The 21,872-nt window shown below is 39.1% G+C and overlaps 2 protein-coding genes across 2 annotated transcripts; both read left to right on the top strand.

The window, feature by feature from the left end:
• Positions 1-7,670: 7,670 nt before the first annotated feature.
• Positions 7,671-8,627, top strand: LOC311590809 (vomeronasal type-1 receptor 4-like; the record flags this gene model as incomplete). The annotated part of the gene is made up of 1 exon (XM_084770067.1): positions 7,671-8,627. The coding sequence occupies exon 1, from the start codon at positions 7,695-7,697 to the stop codon at positions 8,625-8,627; it is 933 nt and encodes a 310-aa protein (XP_084626193.1). The 5' UTR covers positions 7,671-7,694.
• Positions 8,628-20,469: 11,842 nt separating this feature from the next.
• Positions 20,470-21,390, top strand: LOC311590808 (vomeronasal type-1 receptor 4-like; the record flags this gene model as incomplete). Its single annotated transcript, XM_084770066.1, has 1 exon — positions 20,470-21,390. The coding sequence occupies exon 1, from the start codon at positions 20,485-20,487 to the stop codon at positions 21,388-21,390; it is 906 nt and encodes a 301-aa protein (XP_084626192.1). The 5' UTR covers positions 20,470-20,484.
• Positions 21,391-21,872: the final 482 nt, after the last annotated feature.

The raw sequence follows: 21,872 nt of genomic DNA, 5'->3' as shown, positions 1-21,872 counted from the left end.
AGGATAATTAAGTAATCCGAGTCAATTGTTGAACAGTTCATGATCATGTCAAGTATAGGAATATACATGCTAGGCTTAACAGATTTAATTCTATGGCTAGATAAGACTTTTAAAAACCCCAGATGTTGGGGGATGGCCTGTTGTATTTTGATGCTAATTACATCTTGCTGTCTCTGTGACCCAACTTTTGCTTAATAAAAAGCCATTCCACCTGGGCAGGGCAGAGGAAGTAGGTGGGGCTAAGAGAGAAAGGGATCCTGGGAAGAAGAAAGGAAGGCCACAAGGAGGAAGGAGAAAGACCCAAAGGGAAGAGAGGAAGGCCACCATGGGTTAGCTGGAAGAAAAGCAACTGGCCAGCGGCGTGGATGGAGAATCCAACCCAAATGAAGAACATCAGCAAGTATTTGTGATTATTGATGGGAGGTAGCTTGATAGAAGTTATTGGAAACTGATGGCATGGGATTGAGACCGGTATTTTATACCTGCCCCACTATGGGATGTAGTTTAAGGTACTGGCATCTGCCCTGCCCCAGGTTAACAAATGCTATTTTAAAATATAACACATGTCTGTGTCTTGATTGATTGCTAGTGGGTTAGGAAGTACTGGTGTAATAATATTTATCGGCCATTTTTAGGTCATACAGGTAAATTAACAACAACAGAGGGGAACCTATACCTGATGTTCTACTGGAGCACTTGTGGTGATCTTGAGAATCGATGATAAATATCATTTAATTTTTATACATAAAATTAAGATAAGGATTATGAATTTTGGAAAGGTTTAACTAGATTTATATAAATAATTTGTGTCTCAGTCTTTTAGGAAATGCATATGGTGTCTACCTAGGAAGCTCTCGCTTTATCTAGTATTGTAAAACAGTATCCATGTGATAAAACCCTAGGTTGAGGGCCTGGAAGGAGGCCTCCATGATTAAAAGTTCTAGATGTTCTCCCCTAAGACCAGAGTTCAGTTACTAGCATCTGTAACTCCAATTCCAAGAAATCTGATGCCCCCTTCTGGCTTCCGTGGGCACTGCACTTGTGCATAAACCCACACAGAGATACAGAAAAACACACATAAACTAAATTACGGATAGTTACTTTAATATCACAGCTTTGTGATACTGTGCACTACTATATTTGTAAAGAGAAAGATTGTAAAACAGATTGTATGGCTTGATCGCTGTTTATATTTCTCATTTGGTAGCCTACTTGAGTTCCTGCCATAACCAAAGTACTAGAAAATAAGAGCAGAGTTTCAGCTATGTAGGAACTGGCTCACCCTTTCCATGTTTAATGAGTTCTGTAGGTGTTTTCTTCAACAATATGGTCTTGCTGTCAGTTTGTGGATAGCCACTTATTTTTTTTGGCACCAGCTTTGGTGGCTTATGGATTTTATGGGATCTGTTTCTATAACAGTTCAGTTGGATACAACAGAGTTTTTGAAGTATCTTCATTTGGTGACAAGAGATGACTAGTTGGAGCTTAGTCTCCCTCATTCTTTGAGGACATTATTAGGATCGCCTTAATAACCTTTTAGGTAGTTTCCACTGCACTAGTTTTTCATACCACCCTTAAGGCCACCTCCACAAAATGGAACCCATACCTGATACTGCTTGGGTCACCAAGAACCAGAGACTAAATAGTCCAGAGACCTAGGGTAACACCTAAAATCAGACTGGTCTAAAACAAGAAAAAGTGGGGCCTACCCTGAATGCATTGGTGCAAAAGACAACTCCAGAATGACAACTGCTCAGGCTCTAAGATTAACAACTAACAAATGAGACCTCCTGATATTGAGAAGATTCTGTAAGGCAGAGGATACTATCAATTGGACAAAACTATTGCCTACTGATTTTGAAAAAAAATCTTTATCCACCCTACATCTGACAGGGGGCTAATATGCAAAATGTATGATGAATTCAAGAAATTAAACACAATCCTCTGGTTCCTTCTTCCCAAATGCCCATATCGTGGTGTCAAGTTATCAGAAATGTTGCCAGCACAGTATATATTTTTTCCAGTTTTGGATTTGTCACTTCAGCTGTTACCATTCATCACTGAAAATAAAAATGAGTTCACAGTCTTTCATATGACCCATTTTTCCTGTTTATTCTATGTTTTTCCTGAATATTATTCTCTAAAATATGATATTCATGTACTTTTGAATTCTTAAACATTTTGGTTTTATATTAGTACCAGGCTTTCACAGACATATAATGTAAGGTACAAAAATCATATAGTAGCTAAAACAATTATGTTACAACCAAGTGTGTTGCTACATGCCTTTAATCAACATACTCAGGAGGCAAATACAGGTAGATCTCTAAGTCAGGAGCCAACATGAATTACATGCTGAGCTCCAGGGCAGTGAGTGTTACAGAGTAAAACCTTTTTGTAAAAATTACTATAAAACAAATCAAATAATATTTAATAATGATATGATGAATCAATATGAACCCAAAATTAACCACATGTTGTTGTATTGTCTCAGGAGAGGTGTGGTCTGTGAACTCTCAAACTGTGAACTGACAAACAGGAGTAGATCTGCTGAACATAAATCTTATGATATAATAAGCATTATATGGTGCTGCTTCTTCAATCAGCTACATAGTAGTTTTATATATTATATTAATTACTTTTCTATTTCAGTGATAAAATGTCATGACCAAAACAGTTCATAACAGAAAGATTTTAATTTGGCTTATTATGTTAATAGGGTTATAGCCCATGATGATATCATGAAAAAAAAAAGCCGAAAACTCATTTATTTACCCACAAAATGGGAATGAAGAGAGTTTAAAAACCTTCCTCCAAGGGCAGACCCCCTATACATTTCCAAACCGTTCTAATAATGGGGAACAAAGAACTAAAACATATGATCTCCTGGCGCTGTTCTCATTCACACCACTGCATACATTTTGCTGAAGCTTGTGGAAAGTGAATAATTCTCAGATAATGAATCCAGCCATATAAACCAAAAGAGAAATATTGAGCATCTCACTGCAAAGTTGCTCTTGTGACTCCATCATAGGATTCGAAGACTTGAAGGAGGCTGTTTAAAAAAATATCATCCTCCTCAGCTTCTCCATGTTGCCAACCCAAAATTTGTAGTGCTAATTACTGCAGCATCACATCAATTTCTACTCTATAGGCAAGGAAATTTCATCCCCTCCCTAAAACTGTTATGCAAATGGTATGAATTATGAGCCTCCTTTGGTTTATTAGAACCTTTAGAGGGGTTCAACAATATTCCTACCAAATGTCCCATATAAGCTCTAGAAAGCCAGACATGCCATTTCTTCCCTGTCATATTGCAGTTAGAGTTACCAATTCACAATTTGGACAGATAAGAACAGGAAATACACATTACCTATGCAGGTTAGAATAAAGAGATACTAAAGGAAAATAATCAGTTTTTCTCTATGCCAAAATAAAGCATGTTTGTAGGCTTATGGGAAACATCCCATCTTCAGATGTCAAAGATGCCAAAAATGGTTGGTGTCCTCAGTCCCTGATGTGGTTCTTAAATGATTCTGGGTTTCCACTTTAGAGGGGGAAAAAGTAGTAGTAAAGTTTAAGAAAAGAAATCATCTTTTATCCAAGAGAGTACACAGTCTGATCTGGTTGGAGACAATCACCTGGCCAAGGAATTATATCTCAAGAAGGAAGAGCAAATCCTTGGAAGGTGGGCTCACCATAAGTCATGCTAAAAAGATGGGAAGAATAATGATTTGCTTCATCAAATATGCTAATTTTCTTCCCACATTCCTACCCCTAGCACAGGCTCTTAGGACAGCTGTGCTCGTTGGAAACACTCTTCTTTCTATCTCTGCTCTAAGCTTGCTTATGCTAACACGTGGCGTTGTTTAGACTTTCTCCAAGTCCTGCTCAGCACAATTTGGCTCTCTGCCCCTGTGTGGCTAAATTCCATGCTTAACTTACGGTTCTTACTCTTTTTAAGTGATTGTTCATTCCCCTTCTTTGAGAAGCTGTTGGCATTTACAGCTTGTCTTATTTTATTGTTTTTCCTCTAAATTCCAATAAAATAATTCATTGGCCTCTATTTGATACATTCTTAATACTTTTATTAGTGAAATTATCAATTCCATGAAATAACCCCCGATTTTCATTCTAGAATCTGGTTACCATAAAGACACCACCCAAAATTGTAGTTCCAATGGCGTATACACACATGAATTTACTCACATAAGGTAATACAGGTAATTTTAAGAATAAAATATTATTGGAAGTACACTACTGAATTCTAATCCTCTGTATCTTAGCATTTGTTTCCCATTGTCTGCCTTTCCATTGTCCTTTTATGATGTTGCAGAGGGGAGGGGGCGGGACTTACCCAATCAAACCACTCCTTCCAGGACACACTGTGGAAATCATATCCTGCTTTGGAACGGCTGTTGAAATTATAGGTACTCAGGTCTCATGCACCCGTTGTGGGTGCTGGATAGCCAAGGATCCTCAGTATAGTCCCTGGAGATACTACAAGACAAACCTCCTGACACCCACCATCTTAGATTCTCTGGTGATTTTGTCCTATGGTCAAATTTCACTACCATGAGCCTCAACCACTTCCTTTACCTAAGTAGATGTTCTTTAGATTCTTTACATCACTCACTTTTCAAACCTTTCCTATCTGTCTTTGTCTCTGTCTCTGTTTTTGTCTCTCTTTCCATCTATCTATAAATCTATCTGTATCTGTATCTCTCTCTCTCTCCCTCCTTCTCTCTCTCTCTCTCTCTCTCTCTCTCTCTCTCTCTCTCTCTCTCTCTCTCTCCATAGATGCATGTACCATGGCATACATGTGGAGAGCAGAGGACAACTTGTGGACTCTGTTCCCCAATTATACTATGTGAATCAAAGAAAACACTGAAGTTCACAGGACTCAGATAATATGGTAGTTTTATTTTTAGCTATTTAAAAAGAATCTTAGGTTGTTCCACTGATTCCCACGTGTGGTTACCTTAGGTAGTCTCTAGTCTCAGGGAAAGCTCAGCCTTTGACCTCACTAATCTAGTCCACAGAGATATTGTCGCAGTCAAAGATTTTGAATGCACTCTGGGAAGATGAGATCTATGTTCGACAGGTGTGGAAAAAAACACTGTCACAGGGCCTGGTTAAACACGCTACATCTCTTAGCAAGACTTTGGTGGTGACTGAAGAAATTCAAAGTTCTAAAAGGTCTCTTGCACTCTCTCTGTCTCTGTCTGTCTCTGCCTCTCTGTATCTCCCTGTCTTTCTCTCTTTCTGCCTGTCTGTCTCTCTTTTTCACACACACACACGCACATGCACACGCACACGCACACGCATATGAACATGCCCACAGAGATGGGGGGGGGGAGAAGAGAGAAGAAAATATAGTTTCTAAGATTCTAAACCAGTAGGTTTCCATGACTCCTTTATAATATTGTATAAATGGGCCACATTATCATTATTCATTCATCAACTAATGGACATTTAAACTGTTTCTATTTAATGACTTTTGTGAGAGCAGCAGTGTACATGGATGGTTCTCTATATTAGTTAATGATTTTTCAATTCATGTCCTTGCTTATATGTACATAATTAATTCCTTATGTAATTATATAAGAATTAGCTCAGTCTACTATGCTTCTAATAAGGCTCCAAGGGGTATCAGAAAATGAGTCATGATCTTCCTCAAAACAAATCACATTGGAATAACCCAAAGAAACCTAGGCTTCAATTTGATTTGTCAGACTAAACTGTCTTTGCACACATGAGAAAATAAAAGATTCCAGATCAGAAGTCTTTATGCAAGAGTAAAAATGTAAATGAGCCCCCTTTAAAATACATCTAACAAGTCCCTTGAGCTATTCTGGAGGACATGTCTCCACACCCGAATACAACACCAATTCAAAACTTAGACTTTCCCAAAGGAAACATGGAAAACTTCTAACTTCTGTTTAGATGCTGATTAAGCTCTAACAAACTATTGTGCATCCTCAGTAACTACCAGAAAGTAAAAATAGTGATTTGCTCTGGGGATAAATGTTTTTCTTTCATTAGATGTATTCTAACATCCCCATACAAACATGATAAATAACACTACATATTACATAGCAATAGACTCTCTGAGGGATGTCTGGTGCAGGTCCTGTCCCTTTATGAGCTCTTGTACCTGGCCTCATTCTGTGACTTGCACAGCACTTCGTAGAAAATATGGGACAGGTAGGCATTTCCTTCTATCTGTCATAGGAAATAGATGCCCAGGGAAGCTCTTCAAATGGAGCGGAAGTCAGGCCTATGTTTCTGCAGTAACTGTTCATGATTTTGCCTTCATTCCCATGAACAACACTTTCCTTGCTGTGACTGGGCAGGTGGGATTCTTGCTCCTGTATATTTCTCCCTGAAGTTCTCCTCTAACCTCTACATTTCACAGTGTCTTCTGAAGCCAACATTAATCATTAGAATGGTTTCTTTTTGTCTCAGTGGTTTACCTAATTATCTTCATGGTTTCCTCAGTCGGAAGAAATGTCTATTTTAAGGCTCAGAACTCTCAGAAATGTTCTTTAATGTGATATCTATATGTAAGATTATAGTCATTTAGCTGTCGTATGGAACTGATTTTTCCTATGGAAAACAAAATAAAACAAGAAAGTGGCAAGCTAAATGATAGTTTTCAAAAGCTGAATTTCAAATAACCTGTCTGGGCAAAAACTTTAATAGTGATAGCATTAATGTTTTTGATTGTGAGTAATGAAATTTGGAGATGTGTCAAGTACATGTCCAGCTGATTCCTTAGAAAAGCAAATAAAAGATATACTTGGGTATTCCAGATTTTTTCCATACATGTGATTTTTGTGTAAAAATGAGGTTACTCTGCATTAACAGAACACTAGTGACTCAGAAATATTTTGTGTGTTATCATTATGGTGAATAGTATAAAATATAGCAAAACTACATGGATTGTTTTGGGGAAATATACATCAATAACATTCTTTTATGAAGTATAAATTTTAAACTAGTCATATTTTTAAAGATATATGCATTTATATTTTATGTGCACTGGTGTTTTGCCTGCATGACTGACAGTGAAGGTGCCAGAACCCATGAAACTGGAGTTATAATGGTGAGCTGCCATGTTGTTCCTGGGAATTGAATCTAGGTCCTTTGGAAAAGCAGTTAGTGTTCTTACCCACTGAGCCATTTCATCAACTCTGTTTTGCTCACACGTAGGATAGGAAATACATGAATGCAGTGTCATAAATGTGAGTGGAGGGCATTAAATTCAGAAACATTGCTCTAATGACAATTTGTATTTCTTAACATATTGCTATAACGTTATAACATTGTGGGAAGACATTGAGTTCTAATGAAGCTAACATGCTCTGCTGTCTATGAATGTTCACAAATAAATGTGAAGAGCCCACACTGTGTTAAAATGTGTGTCATGCTGTTCTCCAACAGAGAATGAGATGCATTGCATACATACTTCCATCACAAAGCAGAAGAAAGTAAAGTAAGTATATAATAAAGTAAGTATACAACGAATTACTGTCCATGCATTGTTTTCAAGATGTGGCTCTTATAAATTAGTGTTCTCATTCTCTGGAAAAGGCTCCAGGTCAACTCAAAATTTCAGACAGTTGAGAACACTCTGGAAAACAGCACTGTCCAAACTTACCATTACTCCATTGTCCAGTGAAGCCATCTCCATGTTGTCTCAGAATGAAACCCTGCAAACCACAGAGGAAGTGGCTTTTCAGATAATTTTGGCTTCCCAGGTTGGGATTGGGACTGTGTCCAACATCCTTCTTTTTATCCATAATTTCTCTCCAATCTTGACTGACTCTCAACTGAGGCCCATACAGATCCTTCTTATGAACCTCGCTGTGGCTAATGCCTTCCAACTCCTCCTTTTTGTGGATCCAGATGATTTGCTTGATTTTGGTCCAAGGAAGCTCCCAAGTGAGAGAGTGTGTAAAGTTGGATACTTCTTCCACCTGTTGGCTCGAAGTACAAACATGTGCTCCACCTGTGCTCTGAGCACCTACCAGTTTGTCACCCTGGTTCCTAGTAGGGGTAGGGCAATGCTGAAACTAAGAACCTCCAGAGTCCTGGGTTATTCTTGTTACAGTTGTTGGCTGTTCAGTGTTTTATATAATGCTTACATCCCAATGAAAGTCAATCGTCCACAAAGCACACACAATGACATTAATTCTAAAAGAAAGTGGGTCTGTTCAACCTCTGGTTTCAGTGTTGCCATGAGCTTCTTGCATTTTGCTCATGATGCTGTGTTCATCAGCATCATGGTGTGGACAAGTGTCTCCATGGTGACTCTCCTGAAAAGACATCATGATAGACTACAGTACATTCACACTGCCAACCAGGACCACAGAGGCTATGGTGAGACAAGAGCAACCCGTACTATCCTGATGCTGGTGGTCACGTTTGTGAGCTTTTATATTCTAGACTGTGTATGCACTTCTTTTCACATTTCTTTTGTGGACTCCCGTTTCTTGCTGAGACATATAGCTAAAGTTTTATCTTCAAACTTCCCCACCATTTCTCCCTTACTGTTGATCTTAAGGGATCCTAAGGATCCTTGTTCTGTGCTATTCAGTTGCTGGAAACCACACCCCAGGTGACAAACACAGATGATAGCTTTGCTAACAGCCATCGATATCCTATGCTATAAGAATATGTTGAACATCTTCCTTTATGAACCAAACGTGGTGTCTCACTACTGTAATCTCAGCACTATGGTGCATGATGTGGGTAGATTGCAGTCTACGGTAGTTCCTACTCTCGCTGGATATCCAGCTGCATTTCTGATGTAAAGAAACTGTTGCACAGCTCCATGACCTCTGAGGATAGAAACAAGGCAAGAGAAAAAAGCCAGTCACTACAAACACTCAAATTATTTTAGGAAATAATTGCTTTGTTCTTGATATGTGAGAAGATCAAATATACTCCAAAGTCTATATTCTTGATAATATTTTGCTTCTAATGATATGGTTGTCCAAATAAAATCATTATACTTATTTGAAGGGTTTCCAGAACATTTACCTCAAATTCATGGGACCAATAACCCATGTTTAACTGTATGTTTCCTGACATAAATGTCAGTTGAAAGCACAGGTGTATGCTTTTCCTAGAGCAGCATAAGATACACAAACAATAAATGATATCTTATCCTTTTTTCTGGGTCATTTTCACAAATACTCCTCCCAAGTGCCAGCATGTTTACTAGGAAAACTAATGTGCATGATAGCTTGCTTCTCACACATCCAGGATATTTGATTTTGCAAAAAAAAAAAAAAAAAAAAAAAAAAAAAAAAAAAAAAGACTTGTTTCAGGTTAGAATATCAGGGAAAGCATAGAAGCGTCAGTTTTTGGCCTTATCACTGAGTTTTTACATTTCACCATTGAAAATAAAATTAAGCTTCTGTTTTTTTATTAGACCTATGAGTCTTTTTTGAGGTTAAAACTCATTTAATGGCCTCTATATTCTAGTCTTAGCTACGAGATTCTAATTCTGTCCAGTACCCTCTCTCAGTGGAGTTCCAGGAGGCTGTTCATTTTACCAGCATTGCTGATTCAAAGTTTTTCTTTGCAGGTGGGTTTTTGTTCATAATTAGAATTAACGTAGAAAACATTTAGAAATAAATGGAGTAGAAGTACTAAGAATAAGTAATTAACTATAGTGCCCAGGGAAATATGCCCTGGTATTTTTTACCATATTCATAAAACATTAAAATCAGTCATAAAATGGTAGAAACAATTTCCTGATAATGTGCTTTTTAAACTATTTTCTGGCTCCCTTTCCTTCACTCATTTGCATAGGGGAATTTTTTTAGATTTTTATTTTTTTTAACACATAGATAAAATACACTACACACAGCAAGAAGAACCATGAAACAATCAGGAATTTCGGAAATGTTACACTCATAGTGTTTTGGTTATTTGTATTTGGCAACCTTGCAGAAAATATCTTTCCTATCTTGGTGAATGTACAATTCTGAGCTGGGCATGGTAGTGGACATCTTTAATCCCAGCACTTTGGAGGAAGGGGCAGTCAGATCTCTGTGAGTTTGAGGCCAGCCAGGCCTACAAGTGAGTCCAGGACAGCCAAGGACTACAAGAGAAACCTTGTCTCGAAAGAAAAAAATAATAAAATTCTGAATATAAATCAATACCTATCATATTTCATCTCTGTCTGCTTAAAATATCTATCTAGACCTAAAAACATCTTACCCCCTAAACAACTAAGCTTAATTGTAAAACAAACTCTCTGATCTTCAACCCCATCAGAGACTTGAAAGGGAATAAACATTACCTGAGTAAACAGGAAGTGCAGGTTAGCAGCTTCTAAAATTAAAAAAAAAATGACAGAAACAGTTTATTGTCTGAACAGTCACCCAAAACTCTCTACAATGTTGGAGCATCATCTTCAGCCTTCTGGCCCAATATATCTGACAGACATATTTGTGGGGCGGGGAATATTGAGAAGTTGCTTACCCAGTGTTGAGTTTGTCCTTTGACTCTGTCTGCATCCAAGCTTGCTCACTTCAAGACAGAATTCTGTCTGTGTTAGAAATGAGGACATTTTGGCCAGTGACTGGTTTGCCACATTTGAAGGCATCTTCATAAGAAGGTTCTTTGATGCTCATCATCTTCTTTGAGGATGTCTCAATGTTGCCAGGAGTTGACCTGTCTTGTCAAAGAATCTTTAAGATAATAAAAAAATCTTTAAACACCATATACTGTAGGTCTCCTGCAGGTTTTTGAAGAACTTATCTAACTATTTTATTTTATATATCTATAGAATTATATCTATATGTTAAACCTAGGATGTAGAATATTGCGATAAAGATAGACTAGTAATTGCCATGACCATGATTTGATCAACTAACAATGAACTTGTATTACTTAACTAATCCTAAACAGCCTGCAATACCACTTACAAAGTATTGGAAGTAAGCCTTGTATTATAATTGAGTTGTATGGGTACAATAACTAATATTAGAGCATAATCTTACATTTTAATTCTAAGCCAATGTATTGAAATTAAACTTATTTTGCATAAGTATTCAAAAATATATACCAGTGAATTAAAAATGACCATATTTGCGAGTAAAAGTTAAGGCCTTCAGTTGAGGAGTAGATTCGATAATCTACTTTTTGTCCTTTCATCCCTAAATATTTTTATATTCCCCACTTCTTTCTTCTCAATGCCTATTCCATACCTATGAAAGAAAGACAAAGGAAAAGAGAGACAACCCTAAGTCCAACCTCATTTTCTCTCTGAATAAGACCAATACTAACTTAGGATGAACTCCCACGGAAAACAATTATCTGTAGCCTAAAAGATCAAGCAAAAACCTTCCCAACCCCTTTAGGGGTAACGAGGCATCATCCTGTTAAGGTTTCTTCCAGCTGATTTGGGGCAAATAATACTTTTTATAGGAGCCCAAATAAAATTGGGGAAAATGGTTAAACAAGCCAGGAATAGTATTTGTGGTCCAGTTTCTAAATGTTGAGAAATTGCAGGCTTAATAGAAGTCCCATGTGTGACAGTCTGAAGTGCTGGGCCAATTGGGACCTCAAAATTTCTTTGAAGCTGTCCTCGTAGCTGTCCTGTTCTGATGAGGAACAGCAACTGAAGTGTTAGGTGCTGACACGTGAAGGATGCAGGATGTCAGCGTCCAGCACGCTGGGAGGAATGAATCCTGTTGGGTTTGATCTGGCGACTGTGTCTGGTTCCTTTCTTCTGAAAACATAAATTCTCACAAGCCCTATACGGTCCTAAAATGATAAGTGTATGAGGGTGTGTGGGATTCACAGAGCAATTAAAGCTGGTTCTCTGTACTTTGTATGAGCAGAGGAAAGACATATACAAATCGTTATTCGTGCCATATGAAAAATGACATCTAATAAGAAGTCACAGAGATTCTGTGACCAACTAGAGGCATTGTCTATTCGTGGACATTCATATCTCAGCCAGTCCAAAAGCTATTCCCGTGTATTGGGATTCACAATATAAGACACTTGCTTGTTCTGCAGTTTGAATTCTTTACATCCTGATTATAGAACTCTCCCTCATCACCTCCCAATCCCACCCTCCCTCTCTCCATCATGCCCACCGTCCCTCTCTCCATCATCCCCTCTCCCTCTCTCTCACCTAGTCCTCAGAAATGGGAGCCCTCCTCTCCTAACAACTGAATTCACTCTATCCAGTCTCATCTGTACTATCTGTGTCCTCTTCCTCTGTGGCCTGACAGAACCACCCTGCCAGGGAGAAGTGATCAACCTTAGGAGGCCAGAGTCTATGTCAGAAGTAGTCCCTACTCCCCATATTGTGGGACCCATAAGGAAATTGTGCTGTCTATCTACTACATCTGAGCAGAGGGTCTAAGTCCACATCATACACCGTCCTTGGCTGGTCTCTGTATTGTAGTGTGGTTATCCTGTACTGAAGTGGCTAATATCTGCTTATGAGTGGGTATATACCATGCATGCATTTCTAGGTCTGGGTTACTTCACTCAGGGTGATTGTCTCTAGTTCGATTCATTTGCCTGCAAATCTCAAGGATTTCTTCTTTTTGATAGCTGAATAGCATCCCATTGTGTAAATGTACCACAGTTTCTTTATGCATTCTTTGGTTGAGGAACATCTAGGTTGATTCCAGATTCTGGCAATCACAAGTAAGGCTGCTATGAACATAGTTGAACAAATGTCCTTGTTGTATTGTGGAACACCTTTCAGGTATATGCTCAGGAGTGGTATGGTTTGGTCTTTGGGTAGGATTATTTCCAGTTTCCTGAGATATTGCCAGATTTATCTACAAAATAGTTGTACAAGCTGCAATCCCCCAAGCAAAAGAGGATTCCGCTTTCTCCACACCCTCACTAGCATGTCCTGTCATTTGAATTTTTGATCTTAACCATTCAGATAAGTATAAGATGGAATCTCAGAGTCATTTTGATTTGCATTTCCCTGATGACTAGGGATCATGAACATTTCTTTAAGTGTTTCTCACTCATTCGATATTCCTCTGATGAGAATTCTGTTTAGATCTGTACCTCATTTTTTAATTAATTGGGATACATGGTTTGGTGGTGTTTACATTTTTAAGTTCTTTATATATTTTGGATATTTTCCCAGTCTGTAAGCTATTGTTTTGTTCTGTTGACTGTTTGCTTTGCCTTATAGGAGACTCTCAGTTTCATGAGGTCCATTTTGTTAGCTGTTGATCTTAGAGCTGGAGTCATTAGTGTTATCTTCAGGAAGTTTTCTCCTGTGCCAACGAGTTCAAGGCTCTTTCTCACTTTTTCTTCTAACAGATTTAGAGTGCCCAGTTTCAAGTTGAGTTCTTTAAGCCACTTGGACTTTAGTTGTGTGCATGGTGATAAATATGGATGCTAGAAACCCACAGATGCTGATATTTTTGTGAGCCAAGGCTTGCTCTGCACCCCAGAATTTCAGATGCTGCCCACCAACCAGTCCTGTGGTGTGTGCCTAGTCTCATGATGGCTGTTTGGAAACCCAGAGCTTTCTGGGTCAGATCCACTTGTTTTTCACACTGTGGTGTCTGCTTAGTGCTAGAACCCACAGGTGCTAGCGTTTTCTAGAGCCACAGCTGTATCTGTGCTCCAGGATTAGACAGGTATGTGGTGCTAGCCTTCTGAGGCTGCCTGCCTGTATTAGTGGGGACTGGAGACTTTTCTTTATTTTTTTCTGGGTGGATGGAGCCTGGACCCAACCATATTCCACACAATTTAGACCTCTCTCATGTCTGGATTACTGGTACTGGTGTTTTTTGTTTTTTACTTTTAAATTTTATTTTATTTTATTTTTTATATTTTATTTTATTAATTTATTCATATTACATCTCAATTGTTGGCCCATCCCTTGTGTCTTCCCATTCCTCCCTCCCTCTCACTTTCCCCCTACTCCCCTCCTCTATGTCTGTGACTGAGGGGGACCTCCTCCCCTGTATATGCTCATAGGGTATCAAGTCTCTTCTTGGTAACCTGTTATCCTTCCTCTGAGTGCCACCAGGCCTCCCTATCAAAGGGACATTGTCAGAAATGGGGCACCAGAGTTTGTATGAAAGTCAGACCTCACTCTCCATTCAATGGTGGAGAATGTCCTGTCCATCAGCTAGGTCTGGGTAGGGGTTCAAAGTTTACTGCCTATATTTTCCTTGAATGGTGTCATAGTTTGAGCAAGACCCCAGGGCCCTGGGTACTGGTGTTTTAAAGTTCTCAGATCAGTCCTTAGGTTGCTGAATAATCACCGCTGTCCTGCTGATCAAACAAAGTGTGTGTTAAGCACTGCCATCTTGGATCCAAGACTTATGAGACTTTCCCTGCTTATTCTGTCTTTTTCCACATGGTATTATTTCATTGTCTTTTTTTTCTCACAATTGATTTTGTAATATTATATTTTTTGATATTTGTGGTTTTTCATTATTAAAATGACCATTAAACAATAGTGTTCCAAATGCTAGCCAGAGAAGCTGGTAGGCTAAATCCAAGCCTTTACTTCTCCTTCTCCTCCAAATAGTTTCCACAGTCTCAACTGCACATTTGTAGCACACCAGCTGCAGTCTTCCTTCCACCCCACTGCACCTATATCCAGAAGATCCCACAGATCTTCTATTCCTAACCACCCCATGTCTGTTGCTCTGTTCCATACTCCTGCTCCACCAGTCACTCCCAGGGAACCCAGAGTCTACTCCTGTCAGAAAAGCAGGTAAGCTAACTGCAGACCCCCAACTCTCCCTCCATGCCTCCAAGCAGAATTGCCCAGTCTCATCCTGAGTTCTGCACATATAAACTAGGTAATTTTCAGGTGCGTTGTCCAAGCCTATCATTATTAGACTCGACATGAAGTCTGTTGCCCATCCTACACCACCAAGATCCTTGCATAATCACTGGTCATGTAAGAAAAGCCATCATTTACAGTCTCCATTTTTACAGAGAATCTAAATCTTATTCTTGTTAACAATTTAGGGGTTAAGTGTTTCCAGCAGAGGTGACTGTCTTTATCTTAAGACATAAAGATTTCCCAAATAAAAACAGTTGATAACATGATCATCCATCCAGATGAGAGTGTGATCCATCCATCTAAATCCCTCGGCCATTAACTTGAAGAAGAAGAAAGACGTTTTAATTAATTTGTTGATGAAATAATTTATTTTCTTTATATCCTGTCCACAGTTTTCCTTCCTCCTCTTTTCCCAGTCCTTTCTGAGATCTTTCCTTTACCACCCCCATCTATTCTTCCTTTGGTTTTCTTCAGAAAAGAGGGGAAATCTGCTATCATATCATCTTGCCGTACAACAAGGGGCATCATCTCCTTTTGAACTAGATGAGAAAGCCCAGTGGTGTGGGGGCATTGCTTGGCAGGGTCGAAGTCCTACCTCCTCCTGTTAACCTTTCTAATACATAACTCCCATTTGATCCCAGCAGGGCTCCTAAGTCCCATCTGATAATAGGTACCACAGATATCATCCTGTTTTGATTAAAAACTTCAAGGCCACCTCCAGATTACCAAGAGCTGTTAAGATATTTACTATAAACACATGCAATATTCTAGGGCGTCCCCTTATTACAACCCTCAGTTCTACTCCTTACAACTCCCAAGGCTTAAAAAATGCCAGATTCTTGCACTGGGGTTCCCTTGCAGCCTTTTCTGGTCAGACCCTTTGTGGTTCTTTTAGTCCTTCCTGTCCATCCTTTTGGTGTTTTGGCTTTTGGTTCAGCTTAGACTCCCCCTTCTACACGAAATTCACAAGGTTTAGAATGCACAATAAGGCTTAGCCCCTGCCTTTCTGGCTATCTCTCTTTGGTTGGGGTTCCAGTGGCTGCTCTTGGTGCTTTCCAAGCCCCAGCTTCCTTCTCTGCTTGTGAGAAGCATTAGGGGCCCTAATTGCACAGAGAGGTGTCAGAACCAGGATTCTCTCTGCTCGGAATCATGAATCCTGTAAAACCCTGTACTCCTTCCAGGACAGTCGCTGCAATGCTACATCTAGTCCCATGGCCTAGGATGCAGTGACACCCACCCTAGTTAGCCTGGTTCTCTAGGACTTCTGTTGCCTCAGAGCTTTTCACAGAGCACATTACTTCCCAGTGTACCCAGGCCTCAGATTCTATGGCAAGCAAGTTTCCCCAAAGCAGGAAAAAACAAGGCTAACCCAGTAGGTTGAAAGGGTCCCAAAGGCAGGCAACAGAGTCAGAGGCAGCCCCTGTTCCTGCTGTTAGGAGTCCCCACATCAAAACCAAGTTATACAGCTATTACATATGTGCAGAGGGGTGTAAGTCAGTCCTATTCATACTCCCCTGGTTGGCAACTCAGTGTCTGTGAGCCCCCAAGACCCCAGATTAATTGATAGTGTAGGTTTCCTTGTGGTTACCCCTCTGCTTCCTACATTCCTTCGTTTCCCTCTCCCTCAGGCTTCCCAAACTTTTCTTATTGTTTGTCTGTAGGTCTCTTCATCTGTTTCCATCACTTGCTGGGTGGGTGATGTTGGTTATGCTATGCTCCTGTCTACAACTATAGCACAATATCATTAACAGTGTCATGGGTGGGCTCCCTCTCATATTATAGGTCTAAGATGAGGGTTCTAAGGGGGGGCTTTTCTTTGATATTTCTGTTGCATGACATAATAATCGATTTGATTGTGGTTTTGCTATTTACACCCACTTAATGCCACAGGCATGTCTATTATCGACCATTCTCTGGAATGTACCAGACAGAAAAGATTGTTGACTGACTTCAGATTTCTATGGGATCCTCTGGGGAATATACAAAGCCTTACACTTATACAATATCTACACTAGTACTATATTGTTTAAATACCTGGATGTTTTTTTTAGAGTGGTAAAGAAACCTGGCAAGGCTCACCACGTTGTAAAAGACTTAGTAGATTATAAAAGAATGTAAAAAGATTAAATGATGTGGTGCACAGATCACGTGTAACTGTGGAAACTGACCTGTAGCAGGAGTGATACTGACAGGTGCCCAAATGTCAAAAGTATCAATCTTAAGACTGACAGGAATAAGGACTGCTTCCTATCTGTTCTGTGCCCACATTCCCTGCTTCATATTATCTTGCAACCCCGACCTCTGCCAACCTTGAGGAACTCATGAAGGCTGGAGACCAGGACATGTCCAGCTGTCATCTGGAATTCCTCTCAATGCAAACAAAGCATTCCCAGCAGCTTAACTCCAGCCAATGATGTACACTCACAAGAAAATCCTAACCACTTATCCCCAACCCAGTAAACAGAGCTGTATCCAAGTAAAGGCTGTCAACGAAAGGGCTGTATCACTGAAAGAGCTGAATTGGAGAATCTTATCTCACCACCACCACCACTAACAACAACAACACACAGCACTCATTGCAAAATTGAGACCCTGAAATCATTCTCCGGTGATTTTGTCCTATGGTCTAATTGTACTACCATTAGCTTCAAACACTCTCTTCACCTAAAAACTTTTGTTTAGACTCTGTCCACCACATGGTTTTCAAATCCTGCCACTTTGTTTATTGAATCTCTGATCTCTCTCTCTCTCTCTCTCTCTCTCTCTCTCTCTCTCTCTCTCTCACACACACACACACACACACACACACACACAAACAAACAAGTGAAAAAGACACTGATATAGACACAGATAGCTATAGAAGAAAATGTAGTCTTTAAAAGTCTAAAGTAGTAGGTTTCCATGAAGCTTCTTAATAGGATTTTAGTATTATTAGCTCTCCCAATACTCTCTCCTCTACACTGGCTTTCCAACACTCCACCCTAATGTAACTCTATGTGTTCCATTACCCCCTGTAATTCCTTAAACAACTGTGTTCTTGTAAAAGTCCCTTAATCATATTTTCTTTTACCTAACTCCTGGTTTTATGAGGTTATTCAAAATGAAACACACATAATTCAAGATTCAAAGCTAATGTCTACACACTAGGAAAGTAAGCAATGTTAGCATTAAGTTGTGGGTAACATATGCAGAATGATTGCTTCTCAACCATCCATTTACCTACAAACTTCATCATTTATTGTTGCTTACCAGATGAATAAAACTACAGGGTATAAATGTATCACATTATTATTGTCCATTTATCACCTGATGGACATTTAAGCTCTTTCTATTTCATGGCTATTATGAATAGACTGACAATGTAAATGGGTGGTTCTTTATACCTGTTAATGATTTCTCAATTTATATCCTTGTCTGTATGTACAGAATTGACTCTTGACATATAAAATTCTATAGAAAACTGCACAGCCTATTATACTTAAAATAAGGCTACATGGGTAAATTTGAAATGAGTAATGATTTTCCTCAAAACAAATGAGATTGAAATAAGCCATGGACTCATGGGCTAAACTCTGCCTTCCATAGTTTGATTTGTCAGACTAAAATGTCTTTGCCACACAGGGAAAATAAAAGTGAACAGATCACAAGTCTCTCTGAAAGGGCTTGACGGCAGCTCAAGAGTAAAAGCTTAGGAAATACATCTAACAACTCCCTTGATCTATTCTGAAGTGCAGCTGTTCACACTTGATGACAACACCAGTTCAGAACTTATAGTCTCCCACAGGAAACATGAAAAGCTTTTTCTAATTCCTGCTCAGCTACTCATTAAAATCTCACCAACTCTTGGGCATCGTCACCAATGCCCAGAAAGGTAAAATGGTGATTTGCTCTGGGGAAAAAGTTTTTCTTTCATTACTGGTATCCCTACACCATCAACTAAACATGGTCAATAACAACACAAATGATACAGAAATGAACTCTCTGAGGGATGTCAGATCTAGGCACTGCCCCTTTCTGAGCTCTCATATCTGGCCATGTTCTGTGATCTCCCCAGAACGTCATGGAAAACATGGGAGAGGTAGGTGTTTCTTTCTATCTGTGTTGGGGAACAGATGCCCAGAGAAAATTTTGAAATGAAGAGGAAGTCAGGGCTGTGTTTCTTCAGCAACTCTTCAGGAGCTGGCCTCCATCCTTATGAGCAACTCCTTTCTTGCTGTGACTGGGCAGGTGGGATGCATGCAACGTAGGTTTCTCCTTGAAGTTCTTCTCTAACCTCTACAATTCACAGTATCTTCTGAAGCCAACTGTAATCATTATAATGGTTTCTTTTTGTCTCAGTGGTTTACATAATTATGTTCATGATTTCATTAGTCTGAAGAAATGTCTATCTCAAGGCTCAGCACTCTTGGAAATGTTCTTTAAGATGCTATCTCTATGTGAGATGACAGATTTTTAGCTGATGTATGGAACTACTTATTCCTGTGTAAAACAAAAATAAACCAAGAAAGCAGTAGACTGAACATGAGTTTTCAAAAACTGGGTTTCAAATAATCTGGCTGGGCAAAGACTTTAATGGTGATGCAGTTAATATTTTTGGATGGTGAATTATGAAAGCTGGAGATGTATCAAGTATGTGTCCAGCTGATTCCTTAGAAAAACAAATAAAATTAAGAAATTTAAATGATACTCTTGGGTCTCTCAGATTTTTTCCTACACAGAGTATTTTTGTGTTAAATGAGGTTCTTCTATGTGAACAGAACACTAGTGATTTTTTTTCAGAAATATTTTGTGTTCTATCATTACGGTGAGTAATGTAAAAATGTATCAAAACTTCATGGATTATTTTGGGAAAATAAACTTTAGTCATAATCTATAATGAAATATAAATCTTAACTTAGTTATATTTTTAAAAGCTATTTATTTATATTTTACATGCATTGGTGTTTTGCCTGCATGCATGACAGTGAAGATGCCAGGACGCACGGAACTGGAGTTACAGACAATGGTGAGCGGCCATGTAGTTGCTGGTAATTGAACCCGGGCCACCTGGAAGAGCAGCTTGTGATCTTATCCAGTGAGCCGTATTTCCAAATCTGTGTTACATTTTTAAAAGATGTTCTTGTTTTATTTTATGCAGATTCCTTTTTCTCACATGTATGACTGGACATATATGAATGCATGAATAAAGGTGAGAGGATAGAATTAAACTCAGAGTCAGCTCTCCAACAAAATGTTTGCATTTCTTAACATATTGTTATGTAATGAGGAAAGACTTTGAATTCTAATAAAGCAAAAAAAAAATGCACTCCTATCTATGAATGTTCATGTATAATTATGCGGATCCTATATGGTATTAAAATGTGTGCCATATTGTTTACCAACAGAAACAGAATTGCATTACACACATAATTCCATCATGAAGCAAGAGAAAGTATAGAAAGAATGCAATTGATATTTTGGATTATTGTCCATGCCGTGTTTTTCAGACATATCTACTTTAGTGTGATAAATTTGTACTTGCTTTTGTGGGAAAAGAAAGGACTGCAAATGAATTGAAAATCTTAGATGGTTGAGGACACCCTGGAAGACAGCATTGTCCAAACTGATCATAATTCCACTCTTTTATGAAAGCCATATCCATTCTGCCTCAGAATAAAACCCTGCAAACAATGGAGCAAGTGGCTCTTCAGATCCTTTTGGCTTTCCAAGTTGGGCTTGGGACTGTAGCCAACATTCTTCTTTTTGTCCATAATTTCTCTTCAGTCTTGATGGGCTCACAACTGAGGCCTGTACAGGTCCTTCTTATGAACTTAGCTGTGGCTAATGCCTTCCATCTCTTCCTCTATGCAGATCCAAATCATTTTCCGGTTTTTGTTCCAAGGAAGCCCCTAACTGACTGCTCATGTAAATTTAGATACTTCCTTCACCTAATAGCTCGAAGCACAAACATGTGCTCCACCTGTGCTCTGAGCACCTACCAGTTTGTCACCCTGGTATCCAGCAATTCAGGTAAAGCAATGGTCAGAGGAAGGACTTCCAAGGTCTTGAGTCATTCCTGTTACAGTTGCTGGCTCTTCAGTGTTTTATATAATGCTTACATTCCAATGAAAGTCACCGGTCCCCAGAACACACACAATGAAACTGATTCTAAAAGCAAGAGGGTCTGTTCCACATCTGGTTTCCATGTGGGCATGGGCTTCTTGCGGTTTGCCCACGACGCTTTGTTCATTAGCATCATGGTCTGGACAAGTGTCTCCATGGTGATTCTCTTGAACAGACATCATCAGAGACTGAAATACCTTTACACCGCCAACCACAACCATAGAGACTATCCTGAGGCCAGAGCAACCCACACCATCGTGATGCTGGTGGTCACATTTGTGAGCTTTTATCTTCTAGACTGTATTTGTACTTCCTTTCACACTTCTTTTGTGGACTCTCGTTTCTGGTTGAGAGATATTATTAAAGTTTTAGCTTCAAACTTCCCCACCACTTCTCCTTTACTGTTGCTCTTAAGGGATCCTAAGGATCCTTGTTCTGTGCTGTTCAGCTGCTGGAAATCACACCCCAGGTGACAAACACAGATGGTATCTTCGCAAACAGTCATCAATATCCTATTCTCTAAGAATATGTTGAACATCTTCCTTTATAAACGAAGCATGCTGGCTCACTACTGTAATCTCAGCACTATGGAGACTGACGTGGGTAGATTGCTATGCAATCTATGGAAGTTCATACTCTAACTGGAAATTCAGTTACTTTTTTTTTTAACATAAAAACCCTGTAGCACAGCTCCCTGGCCTATGACAATCGAAAGAGGAGAAAGGAAAGAAACCCATTCACTACAAATATTCGACTTATTTAGGAAGTAATTGCTATATTTTTTGATATGTAAGAGGATCAAATATTTCCAAAAGTCTGTTATCATTTTTTGCTTTTACTAGTGTGTTTGTCCAAAGGAATTCATTCTACTTGTTCAAAGGATGTCCAGAATATTTACCTCAAATCCATGAGGCTAACAACCTGTGTTTAACTGTCAATTGTATGACATAGATTT

This window comes from Acomys minous (genome assembly GCF_964271855.1).
Source record: "Acomys minous genome assembly, chromosome: 20".
Lineage (NCBI taxonomy): Eukaryota > Metazoa > Chordata > Mammalia > Rodentia > Muridae > Acomys > Acomys minous.
The sequence above is the reverse complement of the archived record's forward strand: the minus strand, read 5'-3'. Positions and strand labels throughout refer to the sequence as shown.